We start from the raw sequence: 26906 nt of genomic DNA, 5'->3' as shown, positions 1-26906 counted from the left end.
TTATACCTTTTCTATAGAATCTGAAATATTTTCTAGTGGCTCTGATTTTTCCTCCAAATTTTCACATGTGGTTTTCTCAGGTGGTTGGTCATCAATTTGATTTTCACTTAAAATAACCTCTTCAATGGCTGTGTTAGATAAATGAAGAGTGGGTGACTGGTTGTCAACAGTGTGAGATGGTGATGATTTTTTTTCAGTCTGTAAATCACATGATAAAGGAGGACAAGATGTCTCTTGAACTTGCCTCAAAAAGCGCAACTGAAATGTTAATAATACAATATAATACTGTAAAATATTTTGAGTACATTCACAAAGTAACTGCAATTAACTTGTGGATGGTTATTTTAATTACAAAATAAAAAACAAACTGCTTTAACGCAATCAAGTGAAAACACCATAGCTAGCTTTTTGTTGCTTACTCCACAAGATTACATTTTTAAACAGTTGTCTTTATTAAGATAAAAATAAAAAAGTAAAGGAACATATAAACATAAATTTTCTTTATTTCATAAGAAGTTTATCCCAAAATACAATTATAATAAATACTAAGTGAATATTAAGTTAAATAAGCAGGGTTGTAGAGCTAAACTTTTCATAAAGGAGGAGGGTTGAAAGAAAAACTTAAGTTATACCATTGCTGAAATACAGTATTTTTCAAATAATAAAGCACTGAAAGAAGATAAAATTTTATAAACTATGCAAATGATTATAGTACATATTTTTATAGTACGTATCTTTAGCAGACTTTTCAAAAATAAAGTCAAGATCCTAATATTATTACTTCGTTGGAACACATGGATCCATACTTAAACAAGGAAAAAACAAAAATCCAATGTAACCTTGCATTTAAGATTTAACAAGTCACTATTGAGTAAGGTGAGTTAATATTATAAAAACCTGCTTAATTGTTGGTGAAAATTGGGAAAAGAGTAAATGAGATAATAAAACCAACTTGAAGTTTCATCCATCAAAGTACATTTATTTATAGGTTTTCAATTCAGCCTTTCTCATTAGTGATTCATTTGATTTGAATAACTTTTTTTAACTTATGTAATAATATAACTTTGATTTCATTTTTCACAAGGATTCTAAAAATTTATATTAAGGGCAGCTATTACAGCAAACCATGTATAGATAATTTTTTTTTTATTCACTTCAAAATATTTTTAGATTTATATCTATTTTCTAGTTTTAGTCTTTTAAGACAATAAGATGATGTACATAAACCAACATTACTTTAGTAGATTATTAATTAAAAAGTTGTGACATGTACAAGTTATCTACAAGCTATTGTGATATCTACAAGCTACTATGATATTTACGAGCTACTAATTGAACAATTTTAAAAATTAATATCCAATTCATTTTAATACTTGGTGGAAAACTCTTACTCACAATAAAATAAAAATTTCATTAAGAATGATAGTGTAACACTTTTAAAAAAAATCACATTTTATTGAAGAAGAAACCAAAATCACATTTTTTAAATAGACCAATACAATTTATTACAGACAAATGATCCATTTTATGTAAAAATGCATCAAAATTGCAAATAAGATGGAAGTGAAAAGAAATTGTATCCCGTGATTCAGAATAATAAATAAATAAAATCAATATTAAATTAAATTTGAAAAATAATAAATAGTTATTAAAAGTACTTTTTAAATGAAATTAGGTATAAGTAAACAATGAGTTTTATAAGCATGTGTGTTTGTGCAAAAACATTTATATTTGCATAATTAGTATAAGAGTTATCCTACAATATATAAGTAAATAATAATATGAGCAACGCAAAAAATATTAATGTTCTCACATCTAAACTAGCACTGAAAATTTTTGTAAAAGTTATGTTTTTGTATCAGATTTCATAACTTAATTAATATTTATTATTTAGCACATTTGAGTGCTTCAAGTTATAAAAATCACAACTTTTTATTTTGAAATTCATTCATTATAAAACAATTAACAAATATTATTTGTTACACGTTTTATTTTGAAAAACGTATTTTATTTTGATCAATGATAATTTTCAGTAATGTTGACACCGAGTATTTCATCATAGCCAATTGAAAGTATCAGTTTTTAATTATGATATTATTAAAGAAGCTAACTTTGAGTATTTATTTTTAGTTAACAGTAAAGAAAAGTTAAATAATCAAATAAGATTAAAAAAAAAATAAAATCAACGAAATCTAGAGTGTGTAACCAAATTTTTCAAAAGAAAAAAAAATTAAGTACCCTTTAAGAATTAAAAAAATATTTTTAAGTACTTTAAAATCACACACTCACAATTTTTTTTCTTTCTTTTATTACAAAAAGTTCTTTATATATATACAGAAAATCAGGGATAGATTAAGAGGAAGATACAGGTGCTGCAGCTCCTGTACCCCAAATGTTTTAAGGTCACTGAAGGGACCTCTAAAGTTTAAGAAGGTAAAATAGTTTTTTGTAATTTTCTAAAAAATTATTCATATTTTCAAGGGAAATGTTGTAAAATTTTTTTAAAGCATCTTTAAAACTTGCATTTTTTGGGTGAAAAATTTGAAATAAATACACATAAAAGATAATATTTAGTTATGCTTTTTTTTCTATTCCTCTTTCTAATTTTATCTATTAATTACTTCATGCCACAAGTGCTTGGTGTTTCTGACAAATTTTCTGTAACCATCTAAAAACACTCAAAATTTAATATGAGTGTTTGGTGTGAAAAATATAATAAATTTAGTAAAAACAAAACATTCTAATTGGTTTCTACCAATTTTAAAATTTGCATTTCATTTAAAATTTCTTACTACTATTTAACATTTATAATTTCATAGAGGATGTGTTTGTTGAGTTGACATAGACATTAAATCATATTTTAATGCTTAATGCAATTATTTTTGTAAAAACAGTCAATACACTCATGGACAAAAAAATTAGAGCACCAAGAAGGAGTCGTCAAAATGAAACGAAATTTTACATACGTAATGACTACTTTGATATAAGTAAATTATTAGAAAATCAAAGAAAAACAATAATCTTTGATTTTCTAATCATTTACTTATAACAAAGTAATCCTTATATATGTAAAATTTCATTTCATTTTGACGACTCCTTATTGGTGCGCTAATTTTTTTGTCCATGAGTGTATATAAATAAACAAATATTTCAAAAAGCTCTTCAGTTGCAAATTTTGTAATATCAGTAAGTTTCGGCTAATTTAGCAAAGGTAGTATCCCAAGTTATACATCAGCCCCAAGCTCCAACAAATTGTAATTCAACTCTGCATAAAATTAACATATTGCAAAATATTTATAAAACTTAATCATAAAAAAATTATGCATGATTTCAAAAGCATTCAACGTGGATTCACTCATTCTATTCTTTAAATGAATAATACTTTATGAATTACATAAAAAAAATTAACTTTAAAATTACAATTTCTTACGTTTAATTTTTAAAAAAAAGTTATTGGGTGTATCATTTAAGATTTAAATAAAAAATTCTTTACAACTGTAAACTAAACGAAGGCATTTATAAGACTAATATTTTTGATCATATTGAACTGATAATTATGTTAAGACAATAAAGCAAACAAAAAAAACCAATAAATTCATATCACAAATGTGATTTAGTACTAGATTGCCCAAGGAAGTCATTTCGACTGCTTTTTAATTTCAATTAGAAACACAATGATGACACAATTCCTTAGAACTTTATGACTTTTTGTACAACATATAATGTTTTTTATCGTTAATATTTACTAATAACTTGCTATATAACTGAAAATAACATCAAAAATATTAAAAATTAATTTTAAACAAATTTCTTTATACATTTATTATTATTTCCCAATGCAGGCATTTTGTCTGCTTTTGGGCAATATAGGTATTTCAGTCTTTCTAGTGTTAGTGAATAGCACCCTTTAAAAATATTATTAAAATCCGTAATTTGGTTCAATACTTTTGACGAAAATATAAAATCAATACTTTAAAATGAAAATATAGTGAGCATTGCCGCCACACATTTTAATCGGGCTTTTGAAGAAAAAAATTAAAAATAAGCACCTTTAAGCACTTTTCAAAAACGCTGGGCACACTGAAATCATTATCTTGCATTCTTGATGTATGCATTGTGACGTGACACAATATACAAAGAAATTAGTTTAATTATCAGCATTTAGCTTTAATTTTTAACTCATCTACGAGTATTTTGTACTATATTTCAGCATATGAAAATGTTTATATTTCAAAAGGATAAGTTATAACAATTAAATTTTGAAATGCTATTACTGTAATTAAGTACAAAACTGTATAATATTAACTCACCAAAGTAAGAAGCCTAAGACAATTAAAATTATTCTAAATAAAAGCAATTCTGAACAACTTCCTGTACTACCTATTTGTGATTTTTTTTCTTGGAGAAGTTTGACAGAGTGATGTCCTCTTCACATTCAACAAAGCAATTTACTCCCTTTTGAAACTTTTCAATGAGGGACCTTCAAATTTTTTTAACATAAGAAGGGGCGAGTAGAAAAGTAGCCCCAGCTTTAAACAAAAATTTTTTTGTTGTTACCCCTGGTTATGCTCACTCTCATAACATAAATAGCTCAAAATATAAGGAATGCTTTAGTCCTGTCAAGCTTGATTTTGGTGGTCTTTCAAGATTTCCCAAAGATAATTTATTTTCTTTAAAAGGCATTGTAAGACATTTGAACTATTTAAGGAAAGAAAAATCACATACTAGTTAGCTCTTTAGCCGAACTAGCCTTTCTTGGGAGGAAAATAAAGGTTCACAATATAAAAAACCGGCAATACTTGAATTATAGTTCTGAAACAGCATCCTGAGCATTAAAAAGAACTGGAGCGACATTCTGGTACATTCCGCCCCCCCCTACATCACAGTAAATAAATTACAAATAATTTCTGCACTAATTCGATATGGCAGAAAATGCTTTTTTGATAAACTTTATTTGACTTTATTATCCAATATGTTGTATACTATTGTAGTCACTGTTAATTTTGATTTTTTTAAAACTAAGCTAATGTTGTAAAGTTAACAAATTAAAAACAATTAACACAGTAAGACCACAGCAAAAATATTATACTTTTACATTTTTGACCTTGAATTTCTTCTTTATCTTATTTGATGCTGTCTTTCATATCTCTACCCACAGCTTTAAATGAATTATATTTGTTGCTGTTACAGGCTGATAAAAATTGTTTCCAAAGCATATATGCAGGGATGAGAGTAGTTGGAAAGTAAAAAAGAGGAAATTCAAGAATATATATATATATATAAAAATTTCGACAAAAAAGTGCAATTTTTAAACTTGTAAACCATGTGATTATAAATCCCGATGATTAATTTTAAAATTGCATGAATATATAAATATGAATCACATGCATGATTTTAAATTAAGAGAATATGAATCCCGAAATGAGGCTTTTAAATCATGTGAATATGAAACTCTATATCGAATTTAAAAAATGCGATAATACAAATCATGATGTGTAATTTTTAGATCACGTAAATACGAATCACGATGCGTAGTTTTTAAATAGCGCGAATACGAATCCCACTGTCTAATTTTTAAAGCAAGTATAAATAGGAAAATCGATGTTTGATATTACAACCGCAAAAACGAATCACGACATTGGATTTTAAGCTCGCGAGAATACGAATCGCTACATAGGGTTTTAAAAGTGCATAATTACAAATAGCGATATTGGATTTTTAAATCTCTTAAATAAGAATCGCAATGTATGACATTTAAATCGCCTGATTAAGAATCGCAACGTTCAACTTTTAAATCAGGTAAATACAAAAATCAATGTTTGAAGGAGGAATGAGGACTTCAATACTTTCGCTTCGCAGAAAATTTAATTCCTCATAAAATATTTTACCTTGTGCAAAAAAAAATTTCAGCGGAAATTAGCGGGAAAAATCTGAAAAAATGCAGAAATCCGCGAATCCGCGGAAAAATCACATCCCTGTATATGAATACATTCGGAAAAATTTTCACAAATCTAAGTTTTTGGTCTATTGTCAAGAAAGTTGGTGTACTGTATGTTGGTGTTACTGTATGTTAAGCACACTCAATCATTTGTCAGTCATATGTATCCAATAATTTCAACCATTTTAAGGTTTAGATCAATTATCAACATTCAACTTTTACCACAAGAAACATCACTATAAATTGATCTGGGCATTACATATCCTTCATGTCAAACCACTTCAAAAATTTAAAACCTAGATACATTTAAAAGTTTTCAATTAAAGAATCAACAGAGCCTACATAATATCAGCCAAGGTTTACTAAATATATTTTTCAAAGAAATATCATTTTCATAAAAATTTTTTTTTTAAATTTACAAATTGCTTAAAACCTTACTTTCAAATAAATAAGAAAATAGTTATGTGAAACATACATTATTAGAATAAGAACCTATGTAATCCTAGAAAAGTATTGCTTTTTCTAACTGTTTAAAAAATCTGATTTTCTTTCACCTTTTAATTTAATTTGCACAAGTTGTTCTAAAATCTCAATTTAAAATAAATAAAAGCATGCATATATACACTGCAGCAAAAAACAACATGAGTAAAGCACAAATAAAGTACAAAAATAGGCAAGATTATATAATTAAAATGAGCTTTATTCGCATTGTTTTTCACTTTAGTTTATGTAGCACAAAGAATACCCTACACTCTTGGATACATACAACATACTAACATAAAAATAGTTAGAGTTCATTTTTTAAAAAAAGCGATCTTTCAATATTCTGCAGAATCATTAAAAAGTCTTCAATGCATAAATAAATCAATTAGAAATTCCCACAAATTTTATGATTCAAATATATAATAAATAAAGGTAAAAAAAAAATAATTGAACAAAAGTAAATGAAAGACAAAATATTATTTAAATAAGTAAATAAAATATTTAAAGAAGAAATATCAGTAAATAAAATATTTATTTTCAGATAAAAAATTATAGGAATTTTTAAAATTATAATAACAATGATAATGAATAATAATAATTTCTAACAGCATTATTTACAGTTTTTTTTTTTACCTCAATATAATTTAAGTGCCTTAATACATTTTTTCAAAGTTGAGAGAATCTTGCCTGAATCTTACTTCATTACAGTGATTTTTTTCATTGAAATATTGAATAAAGTACAAGCAAAAAATTGAATACTAACCATTAACTTCTGATGTTGCATTTAGAAAATGGTATGTATAAACGCATTTGAAATATTTACTACGAAACACATTTAAAATAATTCCAATTTTTAATGAGTATTGAATTTGAAGCTTTTTCTAAAAACTAGTGAAATAAATTTAACAGATAAGATAAGAGAATTTTGTTTAACATGTAAATTATTGTTAAGCATAGGTTGGTTCTGTTTCATCAGAAAATTTCATAAATCAGTTATTTTTGTAAGAACAGCAGGAACAGAAAACATATATTTCGTTTGCAGGAAAGACAACAGAAAAAGGATATAGAGTTCATTTCCATTGCCTGTGAATGTTTTTTTTTTCATTTTTCAAGTATTAAAATCTATATAAGTAAGATTTCATATGCCAGAAGGACTAATAGAACAAAATCTCACATCCATGAAAAAACTTAAAACAGGGAAAAATAAAAGAACAGAGGTGATTAAATCCACAACATGTTCACAAATTTTAGAATTGAAAATTAAAAATGTTTTGGAGTAATAATTATAAACTATATTGACATTAAATTTAGAAATTGCTAATAAAATGTTAAGAATTTTGTTGCCATAAAATTTCAATTTTTGTTTATATCACATTTATTGGAAACACTTTTTGAAAGTTCAAATTAGCTACAGGAAAATAAAGTAAATCTAGCCTGTAAAGGTTATTAGAAATTAAGTCATGCTAATTTTGTAATAAAGTATAAAAATAACATATGCTGCAGAAGTAAGCATTGCCATAGCTGGTATATTTAACAGCACAACATTTGTGTTTAAAAAGTTTTACATTACACGTGCAGTGTAACATTTCAAGTTTGATGCTCTCAACTGACTTAATATACTAAAAATAATGCATTTTAATTTCAAGTAAAATGATATATGCCTTTCTAAAGTTGAATAAAATTGAGAAGCTTTAGTATCAGTTAATTATCTAAAAAACTGGAACACAGTTTCGAGTGAATTTTCTCAACATTGGTACTCCATTTCCACTGCTGTTGTGCAATTACAACTCTCCATATTTTAAGAAGTATATGAAGGTTTTTTCCGTTTTTTACTAATTTACTGTTATATGGGGTCAGAATTGCAAACAATATCATTTGTATGAAGAACAAATAACTCAAGTTTTGACATCTCATAGGCTAAAAAGAGCTTTGATCAAACAACAAACAATTTTGTTATTAATGGATTGTAACATAAAACACAAGCTCTCAGCAAAAAAATATTATGAAAATCATAAAAAAAATCAAACAACTGAACATGTAAAATTACTTTAACAAGCTATTAGCACATGTTAAGTTTAGTTGACTTCAAGCCAATGTTATAAGTGGTATAAGGTAGGATGAAATTAAAAAGCAAAATCTAATCTATGGTAACCTTCAAAAATCCAATTTTTAATTTTGACTGTCAGTTAACTTCCATGGGATCAGTGGATGTAGTTTTGGATTTAGACTAGATATGTAAGACACTATGACCTTTTGTCAACAAGAATTTAATAAAAATATGTTTTAAAAATTAATTTCATATAGGAATATATATTAAATTAGTTGCAATAGTTATTTGGAAATATGAAAATTGTAATTGAGAGGAAGTAAGATAGATCTGCAAATGGAAAAAAAATTCTACACATATAACATTAAATAAATTTATTAAAAAGTCATAATGAAGAAATTGATCAGTTTCTGATAATTTGTTTTAATGAAAAAATGCATGGAAAATTTAAAACTTTTTTTCACAAAAAGTTTTTGCATCAATGTTAAAAATAAAAATGCAAGCATAAACATAACTAATAACTTAGACTTTAAAAATGTATCTTTTTAGTACATTTAACTATACTGCATTCATCAATTCATATGAAGCTTAATTTTTTAAAAAAAATCTTGATTTTGTAAGCAAAGATGCTATTTTTATGATATAAGGTATAAAAAAAATTTGTACACATATTTTTTTAGTTTCTCCTAACAATTTTGTGGCTCAATCTTTATCCAAACTTGTCACATAATCTTAAGAAACCTAATATAAAAATTGAGAAGAAATAAAGCATGGTACCTTTCGTTTAAGTTGAGTTACAACTCTTTGAATTTCCCACAGTTGCTCTTCTTTTTGGTGATCTCTCAAGCCAGTGTTTAATTCAGCATGAAGGACAGAAAGAACATTTTCTTGCTTAGAAAGTTCTTTAGCAATTGAATTAGGTGAATCTGGTAATTCTAAACTACTGTCCAGATCGATGGGTGGAACATATCTTTATATGAAAAAGTAACAGCAAAATCAGAATAAATAATTTTTAGCTAACAATTAGTAATGATAAATGACTTACTTTTTTATTTCAACACCAGAAAATAAGACATCACTGTTATTAAAAAAAGCATGCAAAATATTGTGACTAATTTGCATTGTAGGACTTAAAACAATATATACATTTTGCAAATTCATTTTATTTCTTTTTTCCTGGAATAAAAAGAAAAAGGAGTAAGAATGACTGCTAAATAAAGGATTAATTATGTCAAAAAGACCAACATTAATAAAATAAGTATATTTAATTATATATTATAAATTAGACATGTATTTCAAAAGGGTGAAATGTATGTAAATTTGCTATGTCTGATGCAATTCTTAAAACCAGTGGTACTTTTTCATACTTGAAAAATGTTTTGCTTTCATAAACTATGCTTGTAATTGACTTGATAAAAGTTATTTTGTAATGCAGTGAATCATACTATTTATAGAATTAAAAAATTCTGTCCTGCAAAACTTAAATAATAATTTAAATAAATAATTCACGTAGGAATTTATTCAGAGTCAGTGCACATTTGATACCATTAAAACTTGAAAACTTAAGTCACAAGCTACCAAGGTTAATATAAGGCGAGGAGGCTAATACAAGACGAGGAGGCTAATACAAGGCGAGGAGGCTATTATAAAAGAGTATTTGGGGCTAATGTCAAACTCTCTCTGGGACTAATTAGAAGCAGTATTTTGAGCTTATGTGAAACAGTGCACGAGCAAAAATGATAAAATTTAATTTTTTACATTTTTGCTTTGAAACATTCAATGTTTCTCCGTTAATAAACAATAAAAAATTACAGTTACATTTGAAGTTTTGCAACATATTAACTCAATTGAACCTCTGATATATAATATAAAGAATGAAACTAAGCAAAGAATGACCTCTGAGCAAAAATAACATTAAATACTCTATATCTGATTTTGTTTATTTATCATTATTCAAAAGTTATACAAATAGAAGTTTGCTTCAAAAAATGTCTATAAGAGTTGTTAGTACTACCACATTAAAACACACACATCAGGGTGCTCCAGAATTACTGGGAAAACTTTAAAGGTAGGTAGGGGACATCACAAGGATTCACATTTGCATAGGAACCAAGATTTGGGAACTTTGTTATTTGCAGCTACGTTGCTCACAAGAAGGATTGGGTGTACTGGATCGGTTTCTTGGCCACCACGCTCTCATGATTTAAGTATAATGGATTTCTGTCCCCGAGATGCACTGAAATGTACTACGTATGTAACACCTGTAGTTGCAAGAATCGTCTAAGTTACAGCAGATATCCAATAAAATCCAAGTGTATTTGAGCGAGTCAGTCAATCCATGGCCGCATGGTATAATGCATGGATTACTAGAAATGGTGGAATCTTTGAACATCTTTGGCGACATTTTCAAAATTCATCTACCACAAAACATGTAATATCTTAGACCAATAAATATGTCAAATGATCTGTCTTCCATCTCTTTTTTTCACATTCTTTGGGACTAATATCTCAGTACTATTCATAAATATGACATTCTACTGTTGCATGTTGCAACACCACCCACAGACATAGCATTATATTGGTGCTCAAAGAGAACACACATGAATCAAAATTTACTTTCTTTTTTTTTTTTTTTTTTTTTTTTNAATTTTTTTTTTTTTTTTTTTTTTTTTTTTTTTGTTCCTTTCTTATTGGGCTCAACTGGGCTTTCTTTCTTATTAATCATGGTTTGTGCTACCAGCAAGCCAGGCTCGTCACATGAATCAGTGGCGAACATTAAAAGCATATACATAAATTAGATGATGATCATCTGTGAATGAATTATAAAAAAGGAATATAAAAGTCAAATGTTCAAAGCAAAACTAAAGCATTGAAACTAGTAAATCAATAATTTGAGATTTTAAGTTTTTCATGCATCATTAAAAAAGTATTAAAGGAATAAATTAAACAATAGTACCACTTACCATAGATATTACATGCAACATATGGATAACAATCCAAGATATGAGGTGTTGATTGCAAGTTGGAAGCTGAAGAAGCAACTTTCTTAAAGATTCTACTTTCAATGGACCATTTTTCAAAGCTTTAATTGATAAAAATAATTATTATAAAAAATTTACAATTGGATTAGCAAACGCTTAAAAGCAATAAACTTAAAAAGAAATACTTGCATAGAAAAATTATTTAACTCAGTAGATTTTAACCAATGAGAATCAGAACATTGATGTTTCATTAAATTGATAAAAGTCCTACTATTCTGCAATCAGTAAAAATTTCAATATTGTTTAAAAGAAAAATAATAATAATTTGAGGGGAAATTAATTTTTTCTAGACTACATATTAAAATTATGACTATTCTTAAAAGAATTATTACACTGTTATTGGACTATGTTCTTTAAATTAAATGTCCAAAATACAATAGATAAATTTAGAGGTCTAATTGAATTTAAACCATTTTTGGAAATATGATGATTACTAGGAATGTAATAAATAGTGATTTGACCAAATATTTAGCCAAAGAAATTGGCCGCATACCAAATATTTGGCGACCGAATAGCAATTTTTTTTTTAAATCATTAATAAATATTATTAATATTTTATATANAATAACATTGTTTTTTGTTCATTCAATAATTCTTTTTTGTTTCCTTGAACAGTAATTATTTTTATATTAAGAAAGGAGGCAAAGCAAACTGAAATAAAATTATAAACATGGTCATAAACAAACCTATTAATTGTATTCTAAATTCAGAACTATTTTAAGTTTTGATGTTGATAAGTTTGCGTCATAAAAAGATTATATCAATAAGAATATTATTTTTAGTAAATTTAATATAAATATATATATACATATATAAATATATATATACATATAAATAGTTTTATAGGTAAATAAATTAAGGCATTTTTGAAAAATAATCAAAATTTAGCAATATTATTGGTATGAGGTAAAGGAAGAAAAAATTATAATAGAAATATTTAAGATACTAAAAAAACTGAGTAACTGAATTAAAAAAAACTAAAATGGTAAAGATTGAAGAAGAAAAAGGGAAACAGAGATAATATCGTCTTAATTCTTAAAACAAAAATAATAATTTCCAAAAAATACAGTGTATCAGAAACGCTTTCAAAAATGCAGTGGTATCATAAAAACACACATAAAGAAAGATTATATACAAAAGCAAAATGGAAAAAAATAAAACGCAATTATAATTTTTGAAAGAAAATTTAAAAGCTAAACATCTCAATTTCCCAATTATCGTATTATCAAAAAAGTGAAGAATAATGTTTAATGGAAATCCTCTTGATAACCACATCATAATAAAAACAAAAGTTTTAAAAAAAGCAAAAGCTAGAAAGAAACCAAAATAAAAAATTTTCTTACTTTTCAAACATAAAATTTAAACGTTAAAAATCTCTATTTTACTTTTTTACAAAAACATATTTTTAGAAAAAAGTCGTCATAAAAAAATAACACTCATTAGAAATCACTGTGTTATAATAAAAATGCTTGATGAAAAAAAAAAGTTTACAAAAAGAGCAAAACTTCTTAGTTCTGAAATGTAAGTTTAACTTTGAGAATCACATTCCTCTAGGTTACTTGTTATCTGTCTTACCATACAGGAAGAAGGTGGCAGCAAAAAAATAGTCTACAAGAAAAACTGGATTAAAATGCTGTGCAATAAATACAAAAAACAGCAAAAACGAAACAAACAAAAAAAAAAGTTACAATTCTTTTAAAAAAATGAAAAAATAGACTTGCCTGAATATAATTTAAAAAACAATCAGTAGTATCAAACTTATAGTTCCGTATAAAGTAATCTAGTTTCAATTCTTTAAGTTTGGTTTTACCATTGTCTTTCAAAACATAATGTAACAAGTTTTAGAACTTACCAAATATGTGTAAAAACTATTTCCAACTAAGTATTGTAAAAAATACAATTTTAGATTATTCTTTATTTCTATTCAAATTCCCCCCCCCCAAAAAAAAAACTTTGCCAAAAAACACTTTGTCGAATAGTAGCCGAATATTTGTTACATCTCTAATGATTACAATTCTCTTTATTATATGTTTTTTGGAATAATTAACTCAAATTTTAAATAGACAACTTTTTTAAAATTAAATTTCTCGGGAACTATTTGACCTATTTTATATTTTGCCATTTAAAATAATGTAAAGAATTTCATACCTTATAATAAAATTTTTTTGACTATTATTAAATAAAATAATAAAAAATAATGAATATTTACTAAAGGTTATTTTTTGTATGGAATTATCTTTGGATATTCAAATTTTATAATTGCATGCAAAATTTTTTCAAATATCTCAAAAAGATATGGCGAAATATGCAAAAAGTAAATTAACATTAAGGAGTCCACTTTGGATCGCTCTCAAAAATCTGAATCTATCATAAAAAAGGTACGTTTATCCAGAGAATTCATGTTTTGTATCCAATTTTGTAACGAGCCATTAGACTTAGAGGTTGGGCAGCTCTGACGAGCAGGGCACATCGACCAGAGGTCTATTGTACCAAAACCCTAAAATCATGATTAGCATGAAAGCCCTATGGCTGAAATAAAATTCAGCAAGCACCTTACAGGAACATCTTGCAGTTCCCAGGCATTGACAATATGCTGTCCTAAATGCTCAAATCTTTGAGCAGAATAGACCTCACAATCACAGAGTATGTGTCGTGATGTCTCTTCTTCTAGATGACATCCCCGACAAAGAGAATTTGATTCAATTCCCATAATGTTTAGGTGTCTTCTGAGGATACAGTGACCAGTAAGAAGACCAATGATCTTCCTTATACTGTTTCTGTTAAGCTTTAAGAGCTCCTTTTGACGTACACTAGGACAGTCTCGATTCAGCTCCTTAGCTTGTCTTTGACCGTCAGCAGCGCGCCACTGCTCATGGGCGATCTTGCCGTAGAGCTTGAATATGGTTGCCCTAAATGAGGAGGGAGAAATTCCCAGCGCAGGTTCAGGGCCCCAGAAAATTGCATTAGAGCCAGCCTGTGCTGCTTCGTCAGCTAGCTCATTTCCACCGAGCCATTAAAATTGAGTTATAGAATATGTAGATTTGATCATTAGATCAAAAGTTATGCAGGGTGGTCCACTTTTCTTGTGCACTATACATACTTAAGAATGACACTTTTAAAAATAAAAATAAAAAAACAACCATTTAAAGCAAAAGTGAATTAAAAATACAAAACAAAAACTTAAAAATTTTTAAGTATACTAAGAAAAATTGTTAATTCAAAGTAACAAACTTTTATTTAAAATGTGAGCGCACAAATATAAACAGTTACTGATTAAACACATAAAAAAAACTTTATAAGACATTCTTATTAATTTTGAAAAACAATGGTTTCCTAATTTCTTAAAACATATTTTGTAACACTGAATTAATTCTCCGCATGGAACACTAAAAGGCATAGAAGAATATTTTATGATGATGATGTAAAAATTTTTATAGATAGATGCAAAATTGATATGTTTTCCATGTCAATCTAGGGGGTTATATTTGTTCTGAACTTTTCAGTAGCTGGTGAGAGAGGTGATATTTTCAGCTTCAGTAATGTGCCAAACTTTTTTCTAAAACATCATGGTCAGGATAAGCAGAACTTTCAGTTTCAACAATTTTTTTCCAATTTTGCTCAACAGCTATACCTAACCAGTTTAATTTGATGAATAGTAAAAATCTCATAAAAATCAACAAATAATTTTGCAATGTCAGCTTGCAAACTCTTTTTATACACTACCGAGGAAAGCTTAATTTAAAATTTAGCAGGCTTTATTGCTATTAATGTTACAGTGACGACACAATTTGCACTTACAATACAATAAAGACTTATGTTACAGTTACCAACAATTGAAGACCAAGAGGGCAAAAATGATTAATTTCCATTTATCACAAAAATAACAAATCTGTTGCATTTTGAGGATTACTAAGCCTTCACATAACAATAAATGAAAAATTGGTTTTCCTCGAGAGTTTTTACACAGTGAAAAGGAGCTGAACTGGGGAAAAACCAGTCCTTTTCGTGTGCAAAATTATTTTTCCTCTGAATCAACTTTTATGGACATAAATCGTCCTTCTCCCATAGTCTTCTATTTATTTTGAAGTGTCATGGACAGATTCACAAAAACTATGAGTGAATACATTTTATTTGAAACTGTATTTATTTGTAGTTTAAGTCATAGATAAAGCTATCTTTTACAGCTATATATATTTATAGTTAAAAATATTAAATTTAGTAATTTAAAAAATTTATTAATTTTAAAAATTTTAGAAAATTTATTTTTTTGTTGAGAAAATCATTAAAAAAAATTTGAAAAATTTAACAATTTTCATTTATACTCTGGTTACAAATACTTGCAGTTATGCTCTAAACATGTAACAAAAGTACAAGCAAAAGTAATAAACAAAGTACATGTAAAAATATGTATATTTTATTACAACTTTTATTACCTGTAATAAAAGTAAGAGCATTGCCAAGTATGCACATGTACATATCAGATAAATGAGTCATAAAACACTAAAATTGTTCTGATATCAAACAAACATTTATATTTTTTTTAAAAAAAGAAAATGTATGTTTGTCTGTCTTAGGCAACAAATGGACTATAGTACAGTATAGTACAATAGTAAAGACTAAAGGAAATGAAAGATTTTTAAATAAATGTTAAATAAAAGACAAGTAATAAACAAAAATATAACTTTTTTACAAGCAGTAGGATTTATAGCAAACAACCACCATAATTTAATAATAAACACAGATCACATATTAAAAATTGCTTAAAAACCGGAAGAAAAAAAATTGTCACCACATATGTGCATCATTGGTATTGAAGGGTTAAGAAAAAGACTCACATATTCTAAACATTTTCACACTATACTATGAAAGAAAATTAAAATTAACTAACCTGCAGCCTCCTCAAATTTTGGAGCTAATTCTGAAGTCAGAATTGGTTCTGGAAGATTACGTAAATATTGCTTTACCAAACTTGCGACAACATGAGGTTCATGCTCATACATATATACTTTTTCCCCACGATTGTATTGATCCTTTAATTGCCTCACTTTGGATTTTAATCCAGAGATTCGGTAAATACCTTCACAGGCTAAACCTAAATTATATAAATAATTAAAATAAGTATTTTAAGTTTCGGACTAACTGAATTATTTACCAATGACAAAAATAAAATGTACAAACCATGTTCTTCTATATAATCTATACATTCTCGAATGATGACAGGTAACTCAACACCGTCACGAGTTTTATTTCTTTCAACTGCCACGTGAAGAGGTATACCGAATATAGGTTTTTCCTCTACAGAAACAAAATACAGAAAATTTATGAAAGAAACTTAAAGAAGAGCCTTATTTTAAAAGTGATGAAAAGAATTTTAAAATTAAATAAAACTGTGTTTTAAAAAATTTGAAACTATGGAGATTAATCTTTATTTTCTTAAAAGTATTTCGAAAGTCCAAATGATAATGTAATTTCTGTGCATGCGAATATTTCAACACCGTTTATCAGCTCATTGTGTACTTCAAAGCTCTGCAAAAAATATTTTAAAATTTAAGTGATTTATTTTATTTAAAAGTAATTAAATCTTATATTTTTCTTTTTTCTGCAATTTATAATTGATATATATTTATGAATATAATTGATACACACACATATAAATAAGATGGTATTGCAGTCTGTCTAAGCTAGGAATAAATACAAGCATTGCGCATGGAAAAAGTGAAGTATTTTATTTAATAATTTTTAATAGTAGAGAAAGCATCAGAATCAAATTGAAAATGACGTGCATCACTGACGTATACGCTCAGGATTTTAAAGTAAAAATTTTACAGGTTATCCCCAATAAGGAATAATTTAACAAGGAATAATTTAACAGTTAAAACAGGCTAGAATACTTTGTGAAACGTTTCTCGCAGGATTTCATTTTCCTTTAAGTAAAAAAACTTATTATGATAATTATTGCATTTTGATCTAAATTTAGAGCTAAAAACGCAGATGTGAATTACTAACTTAAAAAAGAGAATTAAGACAAAGAAATAACATAAAATTTTTGTATCAAAGCTTTTTATGTTATATATAATTAACAATTTGCAAGACACAATAAAACACTTTTCTAGCAATGAATTCTATTCTTGATTTTACTTGCCACCATAACACATTTCACACATAATTTTAAATATATTCAACTTAGAGTTCTCCATTCTATTCTTCTAGGTGTTCAGAGGTTAGACAAGCTAATAATAAAGTGTAAAATATGAATGCAGTTAGGTAACTAACTGATAACCTCCTAAAAAAACCAATGCATACTTAAAATGGGACAGAAAAATCTGTAAATCTAGAAATATGGAATTCATTTTGTCTGAAGGAGACCTTAAAAACATATATTTGTTGAATAAGAGAATGGTATACCTAGAATAAAAGTTTAAGTATTGAGTAAATCCAATAGCTTTATTTTAATTTTATTATTTGTAAAGTCAAAAAATGATGTTTTCATAATTGAATTTTTATGGCTTTATCTTTTAACTATCTGGAGTTCATTTGATTAAGCAAAAGTATTTATTGATTTAATCAGCTCTTAAGAATTTAGTAAAAGTACATTTAATCCATGCTTGGTATTTAAAGATAAATATTTTGCTGACATATAATATTTTCAAAATTTATACCTTTTGCATCCTGAGTAACACTCTTCTTTTTCTTGTGTTTTAATTTAATTAAATTAATTTCTTTTTTCTTCTTAACTTTTTCAATATCCTTTATATCAGTTTTACTATCTCTAATTTCTTTTTTGCTACTCCTTTTGCTTAGCTTTTCCTCTTTTTTCTCTTTTACTTTACTTTTTTCTTTGCGATCTTTTCCAGGAAATTTAAAGGACTTCTTTTTACTTTTTCCAGGACTTCTGCAAGCAAAAATAACTGAACATTTTAATAATACAATAAAAATCTTCTCATAATAATAAGTAAAGGAAGTAGAATAAAAGTATCAATAAAAAAATTACAACTCAAAAATATAATTTAGAGACCATAGAAAATAAAAATTAAGAATTTAAATCTCACTTTTTAATGTTTAATCACTCTGATTGATTAGTTTAATTTAAAATTATATTCTCTATGTGTACAATATAAGAATTTTTGATATTCCAACTTTTGATATTTTTTATAGACTTTGGGGAATTAGGGAAAAGTTGGTACCATTGGGTCAAATATTTTGGTATCAATTTAAACAGTTTTATAGTTTTGCACATATTATTGTAATTATAACCTTTCATACTATGTGTACCGCAGCTTATATGTTATATTTATGTTATGTAAATATTAAAGAAGTAAAAATAATAGCCTTTGGTCCAATGAAGAAGACTGATTACCTTTTGTGATAATGAATAAGTAGGTAGCTATTTGATTTTTCATTAGAGTATTACCTTAATACAAGTCAGTAAAATGTTTAAAAATATTATAAGCCAGTGTGACTCAGGAAAGACAACATAGATGCAGCATTTTTCAGAGCCGTTACTATTTTGTTTATGTTTCAAGATTTTTTTATGAGTTTATATCAATTTATACTCACAGCAAACCTAAACTTTAAGTACTGTTTATGCTGCAATATGTAATGTTCCAGCTAACGTAGAACAGTTTGAATTGAATTTTTTTTATTATCCAATAAAAAGAGAAAACAAATACAGATTTTATCGATTTAAATGTTAGTAGTTATGAATATTCTAATCAGAAAGAACACATTTATATAATGAAAAAACATAAAAAATGTGCAATGGTTAAAGGAAAAGAAGAAAGTTTGGCTCACTTATTTGCATGCATTAGTTACAGGCATTTTTGTTTTAGTCTGCTTTTTATACTTCTGCTTCTTTTATTTGCCAAACTATTGTATTATATTGTCTATTTAATTGTTTATTGTCTATTTTTTGATCCATTAAGTATAGTAAATATATATATTTATTTGAAAACTATGGAAATTCACAGCAGTTTTGAACATTACTCATAAATAGTCAGTATTACTATTATGAATTCAATTTTTTGTTTTATGAATTCAAATATTACTTTTGTTTTCTACCATAAATGCCTCGTAGCAGAGGATATGATTTTTATTAGTACTGTTTTATGCATGGTATATGTTTGCATGATTGAAAGGGTTTTCCTTCAATCCTTTTTTATTTTAAAGAGTTATTTAACAGTAATATTTTGTATTTAAATATACTTTGTTGTATTAAATTTGTTTCTTCCCCCTTCTCTTTTTCAAAAAAAAAAAAGAAAGAAAGAAAGAAAACGTTTTCATTGTATGTGAATATAGTTTTATAATAAAATTCATTATTTTTAAATTAATAAATTCTTAGTTGGTTTTTTTTATAAGAAATTAATATTCAGCTTGCACTCATTTTTCTTCTTCTTAAAATTCTGCCATAAGTCAATAATTTTAATTCTTTTATCTATAAGAAATATATCAATTTTTTGATAGCGGTGTTTCTTTTTTTTTTAAATACTATTATTACCTACAACTATTTATTTTATCTTATTATTCCCTTTCCTTTAAGTTTTTTAAACATTTTGTTCAATGCACGCAAAGTTAAATATTTTTTTTAGAATTTTATTGTTATTTTCAAACTTGTTTATATGTAGTTATTTTTATTTTCAAAAAATTAAAATAAAGCCCACATTAATTTACATTTTCTTTTGGAATTCGGGAATCTAACTTAATATTTTATTTAGGGTTCATTCATTTAAATCATAATTAAAATCATGATATAACCAATTTGGATTATTTTTAAAAAAATTGCTAATTTAAATTTTAAAAGATTTGTGTCTAACATGTAACTATTTATCAGTTTTCTGCAAAATTCAATACAATGTAAACCTATTTCCTATAAGTCATGTACGTAAAATAAAATCTGTATCAACAAGTTTGCATAATTTTCGGAGAAAGGGAAGCTATTTTAAAACTTTCCATGTTTAGTGACAATAAAATACCTTACTCCCTAAGGATTCTGTTTCAGTAGCATCAGAAATGTTCTTTACATTAGTTATCATCATCATACTATTATCAGAAATGTTTTTCACAACATACAAAAAGAAAAAAAAAATTACCTTTTCTTATTCAACACGTAAGTTACTTTTTTTTATCTTTCTTTTATAACTATTTCCTAGCTAATAAGATTGATTCATTCATATTTTTGAGATAAAAACTAAATGAATATGAAAAGAAGAAAGATTTTAACCAAGTAAAGAAGAAATATTCTAGCAATTTCATAACAATTACAAAATTCATAGCTAGGGCAGATCTTTTCTATGATCATCTTCGAGAAAGTTGTTGTATCTCAAACGTATCCTGTGAAACAGTGATAGACATATTTGTAATACCAATTTTTATTAAGCGTATGAAGAAAAAATAGAGCAGTTATTTACTTCTGTCTCTGTTCTGATCAAGCAAATGAGAAATATTCTAGCAATTTCATAGAATTAATTATGAAATTCTTAGCTACAGTAGATTATTTCGATGAATATCTTTGAGAAAGTATTGTATCTGAAACGTCCCTCATTGAAAAATAGAAGGGATACTTGACATTCTAATTTTTATGAAGCATACAAAGAAAAAGCAGTAAAGCAGTTATTTACTTTTGCTTCAGTGAGAAGTTTATTTTCCACTTTCTACACCTGGCTAAGTGCACTCAAAAATTAGAAATAAACTAGAATATGAAAAACCCAGAAAATTAATGGTTTTGTATATAAAATACAAGCATTAATTATTTTTAGAAAATGTTGAACATCCTATTACTGTATTGGAAGTATTTAAATTAATTTTTTTAAAGTTTTCATTACTTTTAATCAAATTTTTCATGCAATATAAAGTAGTATTTTCTAAAGAAATATTTGTCATGGAAATTTCACAACGTTTAATTTAACTTATTTTGAAAAAAAAAAAATTTCTGAACATATATGTCTTAAACTTGTGATAAATGCGTATATATTATTTTCATAAATTGAACCAATCAATTCATATTAATAGATTCATATTAATAATTCATATGATCAGATAGTTAATCATATGTGATTATTTAAATTGTTTTATTATATACATAATTGAAGGAAATATTATTTGTAAAGGTAATATTTAAAATTTTACTTAAATATTTCAATAGCCTGTAACATGCATATTCTTAAGAAGTTACTCATCATCTAATTAAAAAAAAATCGAATTGAAAACATTGTTTTATTAAAAAATACAGAACTTTTGCTTTTAATCTATCTTTTTTTACTTTTAAACAATTTCTTTTAAAGTATGTAAAATATTTTGATAGAATTCTATTATTTTTAAACCAATAAATTTTTAATTCATTTGATTTAAAAAAAAAAATTAAAACAAACCTTGATCAATCCAATTTTATTTTTTTATTTAAAGCTATGCTTTAGCTAAAGCTATGCTTTAAAATCAATCTTTCTTTATATTTATCTTTCCTTTATGTGAGTTTTTTTTTTTTTTTTCAATTTAAGATTTCTGATTGTGTGGTTTCAAATCAAACCTGACTTTTTGTATCATAAAATCTATTTGAAAGCATATAATTTTGTGACATATCACTATGCCTAACTCAGGATAGATCATGATTTAAAATGTTTTAAATCACCCAGTGTTAGTTGATGCTAAATTCAGTTTTGATATGCATTGCATTTGATAAAAACATTGCTTCAAATTTGTAGGATCCCTGAGGAAGATTATTCTTAGCATTAACATTATATGCATGTTCAACTATACATTTTGTTTTTCAAATTTGAAAAAAGATTATTTTTTTGCCTACTATGATTAATCAATATTTCAAAAATGTGCATGCAAGATTAGGTAGAAATTAAGAAAATTTAGTCATTGATCAGAAATCAAAAAACCAAAACATCATCATTCTTTTACATAGATTGCTGGTCAAGTAGATCACTGATAATTTATTTTATGGTGGTCTGAGTTAATTGTTAGCGGCCAATGGATCACCATTAATTATAAGCCCTGTAATAGTTAAGCTGTTAACTGTTGGCAAAGTACATAGGCTAATTTGTTGAAAAATTTTCCTAATTCAGCAGTTATTATTTTGCTACCACTATGTAAGAAAAGTCTTAATTAATTACCATACAAGTTGACATCGATGTTCATTTTATATAACAGAGTAAGGTCGCGTATCTGGAATCGGTGGGACTTCCAGAAGTCCGTATAATAAATTTTTTTGTATAATTGACCCCCAAGGTAAACAAAGCTTAAAATGATCTAATAAACGATCTGAATCTAAGAAGCAAAACATATATAAACATTATTTTTAAGGGGAATAATGTTTTAGTATTAGAATATCTAATCAATCAAACATAAAATATGTATTAGAAAAAAAATATTATTGCTAATAATATAGAAAACTAAAAAATTTGACAGTTATGAAAATATTAATCCGCCATTTTGAACTAGAACGATTCAAGAAGGAAGGGGAATTTCACTTCATTCTGGAACAAAGCTTAAAATGATCTAAATCTAAGAAGCAAAAATAAATAAACATTATTTTTTAAGGGGAATAATGTTCTAGTATTAGATTATCCAATCAATCAAATATGAAATATTAGAAGAAAAAAAATAGCTTAAAATATAGAAAACGAAAAAAAAATTGACAGATGTGAAAATAATAATCCGCCATTTTTAACTAGAACGATTTAAGCAAGAAAGGGAAATTCCCGTCATTCATTAAGGTGGGTAGGTGGAGGAGAAAAATTCATTTCCGCCTTATTTGTGAAAGAAAATAAGTGTAGAGAGGAGATCATTCAAGTTGAGGGCAGGGAAGTGACAAATTATTGTTTTCTCTCCAATCACCGGCTATCAATCAAGCATAAAGACGGGGCACGCTGATGGGGTTCTCTTTATTTTTTCTTGTATGACTGAAAGAATCTGCTAAAGAAAGACTGTTACCCCCTTTTTTCCCCCGCCTCCTAAATATTACATGGTATGGGGAAGAAGGAATGTTTCTCAAGGACGTGTATCCTTTTAGACCTATTCAAATGTTCCATTTAGACTCCCCCTCCACGTTAACGCTTGCTGCGTTTACCCTTTTCTTTCAATAAAAAGGCTCCAGGAAATGCCTCTTTTATTAGCCAGCTGCATAGGAAAAGAGGGGGGAGGGGACGTAGTTGCGGTCTTTTGAAAACAAATCTCCCTCTTTTTCCTGCATTCCAGAGTAGGAGCGTCATTAATGGTCACTCAATGGTCTTGGTAGATCTTCTGTTCCCCTTTGTGATCTATGGGTTCAGTCATCACCACCAAGATAGGTGTTGGTTCAGTGTTCTAAAAGAGAAAACGCGTCAAAAGACCTTTTTTTTAAAAAAAGAAAGGGGAAGATGAAGAGATGTTTATTTTGATTGTTAAAAAGTGTCCGGGAAATCGATCCTTCCAGAAAAGGGACGTCAGGATATGAGACATTACACTGTATTTCTTACATATGATATAATCTCCAAATCTTTAATAGAAGTATTATATAGTTTACTATACATTTGCAAATAGAAGCACATACAGACGTAAACATACAATTATTCAGACAACTGAGATATTACAAATTTTCAAGTATTATTGATACATTATTTTAACTATTTGTGCACGGTCAGTTTTTGCAAAAATTCTGATCAGCAATAAGAATTTTATGTATTCACTATGTATTTAAATTACTTAGTTCGACAGTATTTTTATAGTGTAATAAATTTTCTGCTATTATTTGCTGGGCAAAAGTACTCATACACACCTTTTTTTAAAAATTGGCAAATAAAATCAGAATAAACAATGAAAATTTTCAATATAAATCCTTAATTTATTTAGTAAGTGATTTATCCTCATAAGTGAAAAGTTCATTGAAAGTATAAATTGACAAATTGAAAGACAATTGTTTTAAAAGGAGATAAGTTTATTCAAGAAAGCACATTTTGGTGTTCAATTTTAAAATTGAAAACATTGCATACACTTTAGTTTTAAATAAAGAGTTAAGAAAAAGTTATTAAATGTATATTCTACCAATTATTTAAACCAACTTTAACCAGCTGGAAGTTTGACATTTTATCTTTACTGCCTTCAAATATTCACACATTTTTATTGGTTCAACATTATTTCTTCTACCTTCTTAGCAGAAAACCGTGGTATTAGGAATTTTTCTCAAATTTAATTCTAGATAGGCAGGTGTTTCAGCCGAAAAAATGTGTGCAGGACCATTTGTAGGTAGAAAATGACGTGAGTTTTTTATGTGAATGATCAATTGAGATGAGAATTTTAAAAATAAAATTATCACGTTCTATCCACAGAACTGCTGATAAGTAAAAATTTAAATCAGTGAACGTATAAACTAAGGATGCGTTTTTGATTCGAAATTCATAAAAGCTTAAGAGTAAAGCAGTTACTAGGAGAAAGAGAAGGATTTATTTTATGAATCAATAAAAATAATTTCCCCCGATGACTAAAAGAATCTAAAAATAAAAATTTATCAAACTTTTTTTTCTGTTTGTAAAATTAAAAGATTAAAATAATTTCATTTTTTTTCTTCAAGTTATTTCAAAACTCAAATTATTTACAGAACTTTATTTTTACTAGTTTACATTTCAGCATTTTTCTGTTAGATGGTCAGGTGCACCTATTTTAAATGTAAAAATATTCCTGAAATTCTCTGCTTGAACAAATCAATATATAGCAGAATCAAATAACAAAAACATACCTTGATTCATCCAAATTTTCATCAGAGCTTTCACCTTCAAATACTTTGTAACCTTTATCTTTCTTAGAGTCTTTCTTTTTTCCAAGAATATCTAATCGAGTTAACTTTTCTTCTTCACTATCTGCAATAAAAATAATTATGCTAAAGATCTCCATAATTTTAAACTTAATAAATTAATTTCTTTGTATTTTTAATAAATAGTTGCAGCAGAAAATTATGAAAATAGCAGTTACTTTCTCAGAAACCTAAACATTAAATTAAACTTTATAAAATATATAGAATAAATTAAAAGGGGCTTAAAGTAGTACAAAACAGTTAGAAATCCTTCAGGAGAGAAATATTATATACAGAGAAACCTCTCGGGAGTGACTACTCTTCATTCCACAGTAAAATGGTCGCCAATGGAGGTTGGTCGTTCTTAAGGTTTACCTTTATTATCGTCAAAATGTTATCAAGGGTACATGATTTTCGGCAAGCAATTTTAATTCTACTCAGTGTCATTTTCTAGGTGCAGAAAATCCATTTGCGTTGGCATCATGAAAACCGGATTGATGGATAAAATCAACAACAATAAAAATGCCCTTCAATATAATTATGTGTAAAAAAATTTTTACCACTTTTGAATGATAGAGCTATTTGAAATAAGTAAATAATTAAGCTTTTGTTTAAGTTAGCATTAAATTTTATATCATAAAAATTAGCTTAAAAAAATTAGAAGAGGTTTGTTTGAGATGGTGAGTTTTTATCTAAAATAACTTTTTTTTCTAATTTAACTTTCAACTCTAAAAATAAATCATTGATAGTATCCTCTTTCTGCAACATGAAATTGTCGATTTCTTTCAGATATCGTAAAAAAGAGCTTTCTAAATGAAAGCCACTCACAAATATTTTGAATACATTTGAATCTACTTATTCTTTTTGTTAATATTTTTTGTTTTGATATTTTTGTGTTTCCTTATTTGACCTTCTCCACATTGGGTGCAAAGGTTTGCCAGGTCACTGGAGGAGGTTTTGATGGTCTCTCCGAAAGGCTTTCTTCAACACAAAGTCTATGAAAAAAAAAATCCATGCCTCTAAAAGGGGAGGTCGCTAAAGAGAGTCCTTTCTGGAGGTTTCACTACATGTGTATATATATATATATATATGTATGTCTGTATATATATATATATATAAGGAGTATGTCCAGACATTTTGTGAAAGGTCCATTTTTGAAAAATTGTGAAAAAATTACTCGAGTATTTGTGAATATAAAATAAACGTTAAGTTACATTCTTTCAACCAGGGTCCTGCTTTTGTGAATTTGTGCAAATAGGGTCCTGTTATTGCAAAAAACTTTTTCAAGGAGTTTTTAAAGTGTAAAGACATACAAGATTATGCTCAACAATGTAAAATTAGAATTAAAAAAAATTAAATTTTAAAAAGTAAACAGCAATTGTTGCTACAAAATTAGAGATGCAACATACAAATATTTGATATTTAGCCTATGCTGCTGAATGCAGAATATTCATTTCGGATGAATAAAGGAAGAAGCGCCTGACGAAGTCAAAACTTAGTTTGTTTACTTTCCTCTCCCCCCCTTTCTGGGAAGGGTTTATTCGATTAACAAAACAATAATGAAAATAAACAAATTTGTGAAGAGTCCAATTAAAAGATAAATTATTTTGTGAAGGGTCCGCTAACGGACCC

The 26906-nt window shown here is 26.8% G+C and overlaps 1 protein-coding gene across 14 annotated transcripts in view; it reads right to left on the bottom strand.

Annotated features, from left to right (window-relative positions):
• LOC107446425 (ralA-binding protein 1-A) overlaps positions 1 to 26906 on the bottom strand; it is a 56351-nt gene that overhangs the window by 17872 nt on the left and 11573 nt on the right. For all 14 annotated transcript variants that reach the window (XM_016061063.4, XM_016061058.3, XM_071187792.1 and 11 more), the window contains exons 3-10: positions 25221 to 25341; positions 18169 to 18401; positions 16688 to 16804; positions 16398 to 16601; positions 11432 to 11550; positions 9514 to 9644; positions 9246 to 9438; positions 7 to 258 (exon numbers count right to left, since the gene is read on the bottom strand). In XM_016061063.4, the coding sequence (XP_015916549.1) occupies positions 7 to 258; positions 9246 to 9438; positions 9514 to 9644; positions 11432 to 11550; positions 16398 to 16601; positions 16688 to 16804; positions 18169 to 18401; positions 25221 to 25341 (1370 nt within the window). The remainder of the gene's footprint in view (positions 1 to 6; positions 259 to 9245; positions 9439 to 9513; positions 9645 to 11431; positions 11551 to 16397; positions 16602 to 16687; positions 16805 to 18168; positions 18402 to 25220; positions 25342 to 26906) is intronic.

The sequence above is a fragment of the Parasteatoda tepidariorum genome, chromosome X1 (genome assembly GCF_043381705.1).
Source record: "Parasteatoda tepidariorum isolate YZ-2023 chromosome X1, CAS_Ptep_4.0, whole genome shotgun sequence".
In the NCBI taxonomy this organism is placed as follows: domain Eukaryota; kingdom Metazoa; phylum Arthropoda; class Arachnida; order Araneae; family Theridiidae; genus Parasteatoda; species Parasteatoda tepidariorum.
The sequence above is the reverse complement of the archived record's forward strand: the minus strand, read 5'-3'. Positions and strand labels throughout refer to the sequence as shown.